Genomic DNA, 12,065 nt, shown 5'->3' with positions numbered 1-12,065 from the left:
AACCCCAAACCAGTTGTACATAAGTTTTCAAGGGAGCAAATGTTATATGATGTTCATAAATTACTACAGAAATGACTGGGTGGGTCACACTAAAGATGGGGTGGATTTGGGGCATAGTTTCAAAAGGGTAAGGAGCATATATAAACCCCAAGGCACAGAGCACCTGGTGACAGACTCATCATTTTGGAGTTTGAAGGAACCCCTGAAACAGGAAAAACAGAGGGTTCACTTGTGATTAGACATTTTCTGAAACAGTTCACATGAAAATAGTTTGCTGGTATCTTTATATTCTCAAAGAAATAATTATTTGCCAATTTGTAAGACCATATAATGTATGTTCAAGCTTTCCTTATCTAGTTTGTAAGTAGAAGTAAAGTAGGGACTCCCCTGGTTTTGAATTCAAAGATGTGAATTCAGCATCTGTGTCTCATTTAACTGATCATTGTTGGTGTGAATCAGGTCAGTAGCTGGAGTGACTGGCAACTGACTCAGGCCAGTGACTCCAGGCTGAGGCGCAGGTTAAGCTTGCAGAGGGAGGCATTCATAGGTGTCTTTCCTTGCTACTCAGTTGGTAACTGGCCTCCCCTTTTGGTGGCTGCAAGGTATCCACAACAGCTATGGGTTTTGGTTTTGGTTTTTCTTTGCTGTTGCATCCTTTTTAGAATATTGCTGCCATGTAGCTCCAGTTTCTCCATGCACTGAGTAATTGTATTCTCTTCTTGGCATGTTTTTATGTTCTTGGCTGAAATTAGATACGTTGAAACATGAGGTGTGAGAAAAGCCTTGGCCATCTGTCTCATTCCAAATTCCTCTACCCAGTCCCAATGTCCTGGCCTACCCTAGGCTCCGTCCTTCCCTGGTACCATGGGTTTTCTCCATGGGGCACTAAGTACAGAAGTCTCTGAACACACTTGTGGCCCCATTTTCAGGAAGAATAAGCAGCATGGGCTCACTGAGTTCAGGAAGAAGCAGAGGCCTGTTCCTGCATGCCAGGAGCAAGTTCCTGTAAAATGGAATTAGTCCCCATGCAGGTCCAGGTCCACCATGGGGGAGGAAGGCTGGACAGAGAAGGCCTGTGGCCGCCATCTGTCATTTTGACTCTACTCGGCCAGGTAGGGGATTTCTGACTTGTGCATCAGGCCTCAGGAGAGGGTTCAGTATCATTAGCCAATTAGGGACATTGAATGAACTGTCCCCTGCCTAGTGCAGGAGGTAGGGGGTGACTTGCTTTCTTGCAGCTATCTTCCTTTCTGACACCGCAGCAGTGAGGTCTCAGGTGCCTCATCCTGATTACTTTGTCACCTACACTGACTGCAGTATTGAGGACACCTGCATGTCCCGTCACCTCAGGAAATGGGAAATGGTGAGAGCGGCACAGGCCATCTGCAGCCGTGGGGGGAGGGGCCGTTGGAACCTGAAGCGGAGGTGGTGCTGCCTGGGTCCCCTGGGCTCCGGACTCTGCGATCTGATTCCACCTTTGGCGCCCCGACCCTGGGTCCCCAGCGGCCTGTGGGATGGGACTGGTCAAGCGGCCGGAACCCCGTCCTGTCCTGAGTCCCCTGAGGCGACTTCGTCCCAGCCCGCAGCCCTCGCTGGACAGCTTCACCCGCAAACCCAAGTCTTCCCAGACCGTGCGGTGATGCGGGAGGCCATCAATGACTCCCTGCTATTTATGACGTCTGTGCGTGCGGGGTCGGGGCGCTGCTGTGCGGGGACCTATCTGTCCTTTCTCTAGGGTGGGGCCCGCGTTTCCTGTGAGACTTTCAGGCTCAAGGGAAATGGGGCTTAAATTCCACGACCTGTCTTGTTCCCTCAGACCAATGCTTCTTAGCACTGCTAAAAATTTCCTCCTATCCTCCACATTGCCAGGCCCACTTACCTGCACATGTGATTGACGTTTAAGTTGGAGCAGATGTGTTCCTCTCTCTGACATGACTTCTTAACTGTCCTTATGGAACAGGAGTTTTGGATGCCAGGCCCAAACTTCTGAGATTCCATATGCCAGGTCCGGGCACCCGTCTCTTAACGCCAAATAAAGAGGCATGGTGAAGGCAAAGAAAAATTTATTACACAGCTCAGGACATGCCCTGGAAGAGGCACAGTAAGCACTCAGTGGGGGTATGAACTCAGAACCTACACCTTAAGCCACCCCACCAGCCCTTTTTTTGTAATGTGTTTTTTCAAGATAGGGTCTCTTGAACTGTTTGTCTGGCTTCAAACTGTGATTCTCCTGATCTCTGCCTCCTGAGGAGCTAGGATTACAGGTGTAAGCCACTGGTACCTGGCACCATTGTTCTTTTTTATTCTCCCCTCCCCGTTTCCCTTCCCCTTTCATCTCCCTAGTAGTCCCAATTTTGCTATCATGACCTTGGGGTTTTTGCTGTTGTTCTAGTTTTCACAAATAAAAGAAAATATCCAGTATTTGAGTTTGTAGGAGACTGACATTGCATTCAACATGGTGATCTCCACTTTACAGTAAACAATACAAATTTCTTTTTAATAACTGAGTAAAAGTCCATTGTGTATACATACCACATTTTCTTTATCTATTCACAGGCTGATGGGCACCTAGACCGATTCCATAGTTTGGCTTTTGTGAATAATGCTGTGATAAACATGGATATACAGGTATCTCTGTAGTATGCTCGCTCACTTTGATTCTCTTGAGACTATGCCCAGAAGTGATATGGCTGGATCACATGGAAGTTCCATATGATCAGCCTCCATAGTGAGTTCCACAGTACCTGAGTGAATTTACATTTCCACTAGCAGTGAGTAAGAGTTCCTCCACACCTGCACTCCTCATCCTCACAGCATTTGTTGTTATTTATTGATAATTGCCATTCCAACTGGGATGAAATGGAATCTCATTATAATTTTAATTTGCACTTTCCTAATTGTTAAGAGTATAAAATTTTTCATGCACTTCTTGACTGTTTGTTCATCTTCATTTGAAAAGTGTCTGCTCAAGGGCTGATGGAGTTGCTCAAGTGATAGAGTGCCTGCCTAACAAACGTGAGGCCCTGAGTTCAAACCCCCAGTACCATAAACAAAAAAGTGTTCACTTCCTTTACCCAATTATGGATTGACATATGCTTTTTTTGCTGTTTAATTTTTTAAGTTATTTATTTGTCCCCTTTCTCTTTTTTTGGCAGTACTGGGGCTTGAGCTCAGGGCCTACACCTTGAGCCACTCCACCAGTCCTTTTTGGTGATGGGTTCTTTCAAGTTAGGGTCTCTTGAACTATTTGGCTGGGCTGACTTTGAACCGTGATCCTTCTGATCTCTGCCTCTAGAGTAGCAAGGATTACAGGTGTAAGCCACCGGTGCCTGGCAGTTACTTGTATGTTGTTAATATCAAACCCTTATTGGATGAATATCTAGCAAATTATTTAATTTTGGTTTTTTTGGTACTTGAGTATGAACTCAAGACCTCACGCTTGCTAGGCAGGCACTCTGCCACTTGAATCACTCCACTAGCCCTTTATCCAGATTGAGTATTTTTGAGATAAGGTCTCTCGAACTATTTGCCAGGGCTGGCTTCAAACCAAGATCCTCCTGATCTCTGCTTCCTGAGTAAGTAGGATTATAGGCATGAGCCCACTGGCACCCAGCTACCAAAGTTTTCTCCCATTATGTAGGCTGTCTCTTCATTCTGTTGTCTCTTTTGCTATGCGGGAGTTTTTTAATTTGATGCTGTTCTGTTTGTCACTTCTCACTTTACTTCCTGAACTATTGGAAGTCCTTGGCTATGCTGATGTCACAGGTGTTTTAAAGATTCAAGTCTTAAATTAAGGTCTTGATGCATTTTGATTTGATTTTTGTACAGAGTGAGAGACAGGTCTGGCTTCAGTCTTCTACATGTGGATATCCACTTGCTGTATAGGTTGTCTTTTTTCCAGTGTATTTTTTGGAAACTTTTGTCCAGAATCAGAGGGCAGTACCTACTTGGGCTTATTTCTTCTATTCCAGTGGTCTACACATCTGTTTTTGTGCCAGTACCATGCTACTTTTGTTACTGTGGCTCTGTAATGTACTTTGAAGTCAGGTTCTGCTGTCATTGCTGTGCTTTTTGAGGATTGCTTTGGCTATTCAGGGTCTTCAGTGTTTCCATATAAATTTTAAGATTGTCTTTTTCTGTATCTATAAAGAATGTCTTTGGAATTTTGATCGGAATTACATTTAATTTGTATATCGCTTTTGGTAGTATAGTCATTTCAACTATTCTTACCTACAAACATGGTATTATGTCTGTCTGTCTTCTAGTGTCTCCTTCAATTTCTTTCATCAATGTTTTGTAGTTTTCATTATAGAGATCTTTCACCTCCTTGGCTAAGTTTATTCCTAGTGTTTGTTTTTTGCTGGTACTGTCATTGAACTCAAGGCAGGAGCCCCCTAGGCTTTTTTTCCCCTTCTTTTTAAGGCTATTTGGAATTGTATTATTTTCCTGATTTCCTTTTCTTAGTATGTTTGTTATTAGTATATGGAAAAGCTATATATTTTTGTGTGTTGATTTTATAACCTATTTTGCTGAAGAGATTTATCATGGAGTCTTTAGTATAGAATCATATCATCTGCAAATAGGGATAATTTGACATCTTCCTTTCCTATTTGTATATCTTTTCTTTCCCTTGCCTATTCCTCTGGCTAAGAATTTAAGTACTTTACTGAGTAAGAGTGGTGATGGTGGATACTCTGGTCTCATGCCTGGTCTTAGAAGAAATGTTTTCACTTTTTGCCAATTCGATATAAAGTTGGCTATTAGACTCATACACACCCTTTATCAGGTTGTAATATGAATCATCTATTCTTAGTTTCTTCAGAGCTTTCACTATGAAGCATGTTGAATTTTGTTAGTTTTTTTCTGCATGTCTTGAAATGATGATGCGATTCTTGTTCCTTGCTTCTGTTTATCTGCTGTGTTATGTTTATCAATTTGTGTATGTTGAACTATCCTTGGATCCTTGAAGTGAAACCAACTTGAGATCATGGTGTATGATTGTCTTAATGTGGTGTTGAAGCTGTAGTTTGCAAGACCCTATCTCGAAAAAAACCATCACCAAAAAGGGCTGATGGGTTGGCTAGAAGTGTAGGCCCTGAGTTCAAACCCCAGTACCAAAAAAAAAAAAACAACTAGAGTCCTAACTGGACCTTGGACAGTTGTTAGAGTAGCCAGTTGGTCCTCTTCCTGACTTATCCCTACCTTGTCCCATAGGTGACCACTACACTAGTTCTTTCCCTACTTTTTCTGTCTTGACCATGTGTGATTTCTCAAGTTTTGACATCTTGGAACTTTCAAATAGTGTTATAACTGTTCCATATAAAAGCCTTCTAGATGTGTTTTGTTTTGGTTTTGCTTTGGTGTGTTTCACACATGCTCCTCTGTGAGGTGGGGACCAACCTGTTTCCTCGTTTATTTCAGTGGTCATGGTATTGAGTCCTTTTCAAGATGACTTCTCAGGGCTTTGAAAAATAGTGCAAAATACATTGTTTGGACATTAGAAAAAGTAACTGGACTTCAGATTGCTTTAACGCTTCAAGTACAGGAAGTAGCAATGGAGTGTTTATCAATTACTCTTCCGTTCATGACAGTTCCTGCTTGTTTGCTCTGGTTTGCAACAGTTGCATTTTCATTTCATGACTCTTCTTTAATTCTCTCTTTAAAAATCAGGTATAAGCTTCCAAACATTCACTACCACTGTGGTCACAGAGGTTGTAATCAGTTCTTCAACAAACAAATTTTGACTGGAGTTGTGAAATATTATCTGCCAGATCACCTCATCGATATTATACATCTAGTGTGTATTTGGCATTCTGATCAGCTAGGCTTGCTTGGATGAATATACAGATCCATAATTCAATCAGAGGTATAAGAGTTAAGCAGACTGTATACTGTTAGTAGAAACTGCCTCAATACTGAGTGCCTTTTTTTAGTGTGCTGGTGAGGTCCATCCCAATAGTAGTGCCCAGATACCATAAACATAGAACTTTGTTCTCACTCATTTCTAATAGCATGCAGTCTTATGACAGCTGGACTGTTAGGAGTTCTGTGTAGTAGGAATTTGTTCTAAGACGTTCCACAGCCTCAGTGTCAAAAGTGTAAACATTGGTACCAATTACAAAACAGGTGACCATGTTCTACTGTTGATTTACCAAATAAATCCAGACTAGTGTCAGAGTAGGTAGTGAGAGTATGTGAGTATGGATAGAGAGTAAGAGTGTGATTATCATAACCTGGAGTGAATATTTGAAGAGCAGATTATCATGTGACCATCTTATGAGGTGAGTCTGCATTTTCAGTGCTGTGACATTCAAGAATCCTCTTGGAAATGTGTGTGGGATGTTTTTAGGAACCAGTGACCTTTGAGGATGTGGCAATGAATTTCACCCCAGAAGAATGGTCTTTGTTGGATCCTTCACAAAAGAAGCTCTACAGAGATGTGATGCTGGAAACCTTGAGGAACCTGGCTGCTGTAGGTAAAGACATTATCATTCCCTTAATTGATCAATGAACTACTGTTTGTTGCTCATTGGTGCTGTTGCATGATTTGGAATATGGAAAAGGAACTATTTGGGTGAGTATACATATATGGTCATATTATATCATGAATATATCTGGAATCCATTGATTTTTCTATAATGTTGGATAAATCATAGTAATTTCTCTGGGTTTATATTTTAGGAAGAAAACAGGAAGAAGAAAATACTGAAGATGACTACAAAAATCCCAACAGAAATCTAAGGTAAGTTGGACCCACAAGAGAAAGTAGTGTACATCAAATATCATGGAGTGAGAGGAAACTTTAAAACCAAGGAAATGATTCTGTTATATCCAGCTGTGTATTGATTTTTGTTTTGTTTTGGGTGAGATTGGAGTTTGAACTCAGATGTTTGAGTCACTCCTCCAGTCCATTTTGCTCTGGTTATTTTGTAGATGGGGTCTCACGAACTTTTTGCCCAGACTGGCCTTGAACTGTGATCCTCCTGATCTCAGCCTCCAAAGTAGCTAGAATTACAAGTGAGGGCCCTGTAGACCCACTATAAATTAATTTAAAAAGAGAAAACTTTCTGTAAAACTGTATATAGACTGAGCATCCAAAATTAGAAAAACTAAAATGTTTATTGTGCCTATATTGGAAATATGTGTGGCACCATGACAGTACAAGGGATCCTTTCCAGTGGTTCAGTACACTAAAACATTGCTCCATGCACAAAATTATTTAATATAGTGTGTCACATTACCTTTGGGTATAAGTTGTATATGAAGTGAAAATGAATTTTAGGCTTAGACTGGGCCCATCTTTAGCATATCTCATCTTTAGTAATGTTGCATTAGATATTAAAGAATTTTAAATTCCAATGTTTTTGGTTCCTAGCATTTCACATAAGGAATACTTATTTAAAAGTGACACAGACTTTCAGTGTTCATCAAATGCCTAACTTTGAAGTAATGTTACATAGCCACATATGAATATGTTGATAATCACTCTCCTCAAGCCCTGCTTTAGGACATTCAAGCCATTCATGTTCCTGAATCCTTACAGGACATAAAACCAATCCTTCTGGTAAATCAATACTAAATATTATCAATCTCCCTCTCCCTCTCCCTCTCCTTCTCCCTGTCCCTCTTTTTCGTTACAGAATTAAAATGACAGAGAGGCTCTTTGAACAAGAAGAAAGTAGTCAAAGTGTAACCCAACAGATTCTAGAGCATATTGTGAACCAGAAAACTCCTCTTGGAGTGATACCATATGAAAGCTGTGTGTGTGGAGAATTTGCTAGTGATGGTTCATCCATAAATGTGCCCCTCAGAGCTCACACTGCACACAAACCATGTCAGTATCAGAAACACATAGAGAAGTCTTATAAACATAAAGAATGTGGGAAAGCCTTCAGTTACTCCCGAGGCTCTCAAAAGTGTGAAGGTTCTCGTACTGGAGAGGAGAAACTCTCTGGAGGTAAACCATGTGATGAAGCCTGCAGGTGTCTTAGTTCTGCTCAAAATCGTGAGAGCACTCACAGTAGAGAAAAAAACCATGAATGTGAGCAACATGGGAAAGCTTTCAGGAGAGGCAATCATACTAAAATACATGAAAAATTCCACACTGGAGAGAAGCAGTTTGGATGTAAACAATATGGAGAAGCTCTTGGGCCTCCCAGTTACCTTCACAGACATGAAAAAAATCACACTGAAGAGAAATGTGAATGTAAGCAATGTGGAGAAGCCCTCGCTAGGTCCAGTAACCTTAAAAGACATGAAGTAACTCATTCTGTAGAGAATTCCTATGTATGTAAGTACTGTGGGAAAGCACTGGCTGGTTCCCAACACCTCAAAAGACATGAACGAACTCACACTGCAGAGAAGCCCTATGTATGTGAGTACTGTGGGAAAAGATTTGCTTGTCCCAGTCACCTTCAGACACATGAAAGAACTCACACTGGAGAGAAGCCCTATACGTGCAAGCATTGTGGTAAAGCCTTCGGTTACTCACATTACCTTCTCATTCATGAAAGAATTCACACTGGGGAAAAACCCTACGTATGTAAACTTTGCGGGAAAGCCTTCACTTGTTCCAGTGCCCTTAAAAATCACGAGCGAACTCACTCTGGAGAGAAACCCTATGTATGTAAGTATTGTGGGAAATGCTTTGCTTTCTCTGGCCAGCTTCGAGGACATGAAAGAACTCACACTGGAGAGAAGCCATATGTATGTAACCAGTGTGGGAAAGCCTTCACTCATTCTAGTCATCTTCGAGGGCATGAAAGAACTCACATTACAGAAAAACCCTATAGATGTAAGCTGTGCAGTAAATCATTCTTCCATCCTGTTTACCTTCAATTACATGGAAGAGCTCACACTAGGGAAAAACTATGCATTTAAGCAGTGAGGGAAAGCCTTCACTCGTATCAGTCAGCTTTTCGGACATGGAAGAATTCATAGTGAAGCCAGGTCTAGTGGTTCATGCCTGTGATCCTAGCTAGTCAGGAGGCAAAGATCAGGAGGGTTGCAGTTCAAAGCCAGTCTAGACAAATAGTTTGTGAGGCCCTATCTTGCAAAAATCCATCACCAAAAAGGGCCTGGTGGAGTGGCTCAAGCAGTAAAGCACCTGCCTAGCAAACATGAAGCCCTGAATTCAAACTCCAGTGCCACCAAATAAATAAATACATAAACAAACAAACAAACAAACAAAACACTGTGTTCATACCACATGTATGAAATCTGTGTCTGAAAACCCTCACCCATCAAATTTTCTTTGCTTTCATGAAAGGAATACACAGTGGAGAGAAACCCTTTCTGTGAAAACAGTAAGCAAAAGTAAAAGTCTTCAGCTTACCAGGATCACAGAACTCACATTGGAATGTTCCCCTAACTATAGAATGTGGGAACTCTTCAATAGCAGACTTTTCTGTCACTCACAAGAATGCACCATGAATAGAACTTGTATCAGTGTGAAGCCTGTAGTCAGTTCAGTTCGATGGACAGATATGAAAGAAGACAGTATGGAGAGAAATCTTGACTAAAAGATACACGTACGTTTTCATTTCTCTCGCATGGAAATGCACATTAGATCTATAGTCCTCTTTTTACTGGGCATTGTGGCACACACCTGCTATTCCAGCATTGAACTTTGGAGGCAAATGGCTTAAAAGTATGAGACCCACCTGAACTATGTAGCAAGTTCAATTCCAGCCTTACTACCTCTTGAGATCCTGTCCTAAAGAATGACCAGAAAATCCTGTCATTGTGAAAAAAATGTGAGAAAGTTGCATGTTGTAACAAGAAATGGTGCCAAACTTCTGTGACAATTCCTTACATAGTTGGGTGCTCTAAAGTTAAGTCATAAGAAGAGGTTGGTACTAATTAGTTTGTATAGAATAATCCAGAAAATACAGGCCTGAAGGGAATGTACTAAAAGTTATATTTTATCATATGTCCTTTGTTAAAGACAAACTGGACTATTTCTAGTTGCAATTATTTTTTTTTGGAGGTACTAGGGTTTGAACTTAGGGCCTCACACTTGTTAGGCAGGTGCTATACCATTTGAGCCACTCCACCAGCTGGACTATTTTTAATTTTTAGGTTGTTTCTTTGGACAGTACTTGGGATTGAACTCTTGCTAAGCAGGCACTCTACATCTTGAGCTATACCTCCAGCTGTCAAAATATATTTGTTATATTCAACTAAGTTTAGTTTTTCTGTACTTTTTTGAAAAGACATGCCTAATATGCTATTGAGAATAAGTTTTTGTTCATTGTGACTATTTTCCTACTGGCTCCATATTGCATGTTTACATTTATTTGTATATTCTGTCTTTTATTCAGAATAAGCAACATTTCTTAGATGGATTTTTTTTAACTTTTTGATGTATGTTTTCTTTAAATATGATTTCTGTAGATACTTTTTAGAGTCTTACCTATTCAAGCAATTTGTAGATTAATAAATGTTAATTTTTTCAATTAGTGAGGAGGTATTTGCAAATATCTCATTGTAATCGTAGATTAAATCTAATTCTTAATTTGTTGAGTTTTCCTTTTATGTCAAGGCCATGATCATGTGTATACAACCAGTGGTGTTTTTTCCTCATGTTAACTTTTACTTTTCATGCTTACATTATTTTATTTATTTATTTATTCAGCTGTACTAGGATTTGAACTCAGGGCCTACACCTTGAGCCACTCCACCAGCCCTTTTTTGTGATGGGTTTTTTTCAGGATAGGGTCTCTCAAATTTTTTGCCTGAACTGGCTTCGAGCTACAGTCCTCCTGATCTCTGCCTCCTGAGTAGCTAGGATTACAGGCGTGAGCCCGCCCCCCACCTCCCCCTACCCCCCCATGCTTACATTATAACATTTGTTTTGATTGATTGTAACTTTTCCATTATTCATCATACCAAAAGAAATACTATGCTATTGTGAGTGCTCTCTTGCCAAAAACCACTAAGGCCATATCTTTTTTTCAGATAGGATGCTAAGAATTCTACTAGAAAATCTGTCCAAAATCTGTAAATGCTGGCATGGTTCACCAGCAAAAGATTTCTTCATAAAATTTCTGACAGAATTGGTGTGTGTTTTAGGGGTATTGTTTGAGATTCAATACTGTGATGACTCCCAAACTGTTAGATTTCCTGAATGGATGACTGTAATTATATCTTTGTAATCTAATAGTTCTTACTTGGAAGGCTGGAATAACAGAATGGAGGAAAACCTAATTCCTCAGAAGTACAAATAGGTCACATTAGTGAGAAGAGGGTAAGTTCCGTCATTTTGATGATTCAAAATGTGTTCTACTAGCGTAGAAAAGATTTTAGTTTTTGTCTGTTTTTAATTGGCAGCACTGGGGTTTGAACTCAGAGCCTAATGCTTGCTAGGCAAGTGCTCTTACTGCTTGAGCCACTCTGCCACCCCTTTTTGTTTGTTTGTTTGTTTGGGGCAGTACTGGGGCTTGAACTCAGGGTCTCAGACTTGCTAGGCAGGTGCTCTACTTCTTGACCCACTCCACCAACCCTTTCTTGTGAAGGGTTTTTTCGGGATAGGATCTTGCCAACCATTTGCCTGGGCTGGCTTTGAAAGGCGATCCTCCTTATCTGTGCTTCTTGAGTAGCTAGGATTACTGGCATGAACCACCAGCACCCGGCTTACTTTTTGTCTTGACCCATCCAGTCACTGAGGAACATTACCTTCTTTGGATGTACACACCATGCCTCTTCATGAGATTTGGCCTTTCCGTGAGTGTAAATCCATCTGCGGTCTTCTGGGAAGGGTTTTGCCTTTCTCACTGTGTAAACATTCAGTATTTCCTACAGTGTATTGGACAGTGTTCTCTGTAAGTACAGATGGTCAACTTCCTGTGAGGTTATGTTTCAACAAACCCATAGTAAAGTAAAAACATAAAGTGAGATATGTATTTAATCCTTCTACTCTAGTGAACATTAAACCTTAATCTATATTCTAAGTTAAATCATCCCACTCTCTTCATTAGCCTAATGTTGCACAAAATCATCTAACAACAATGTTGTATAAATTCAGTGAAGAAAGGACACAATGTAGTGTAATGACTTTTTTTTGT

At 40.6% G+C, this 12,065-nt stretch overlaps 1 protein-coding gene across 1 annotated transcript; it reads left to right on the top strand.

Annotated features, from left to right (window-relative positions):
* The first annotated feature begins 1,360 nt into the window (after nucleotides 1–1,360).
* On the top strand, nucleotides 1,361–9,015 carry LOC141416090 (uncharacterized). Its single transcript, XM_074053241.1, has 4 exons — nucleotides 1,361–1,681; nucleotides 6,350–6,476; nucleotides 6,682–6,742; nucleotides 7,641–9,015. Exons 1-4 carry the CDS (start codon nucleotides 1,361–1,363, stop codon nucleotides 8,878–8,880), a joined length of 1,749 nt encoding a protein of 582 aa, XP_073909342.1. The 3' UTR covers nucleotides 8,881–9,015.
* Nucleotides 9,016–12,065: the final 3,050 nt, after the last annotated feature.

The sequence above is a fragment of the Castor canadensis genome, chromosome 14 (assembly GCF_047511655.1).
Source record: "Castor canadensis chromosome 14, mCasCan1.hap1v2, whole genome shotgun sequence".
Lineage (NCBI taxonomy): Eukaryota > Metazoa > Chordata > Mammalia > Rodentia > Castoridae > Castor > Castor canadensis.
Note: the sequence above shows the minus strand (reverse complement) of the source record. Positions and strands in the feature narration are given on the sequence as shown.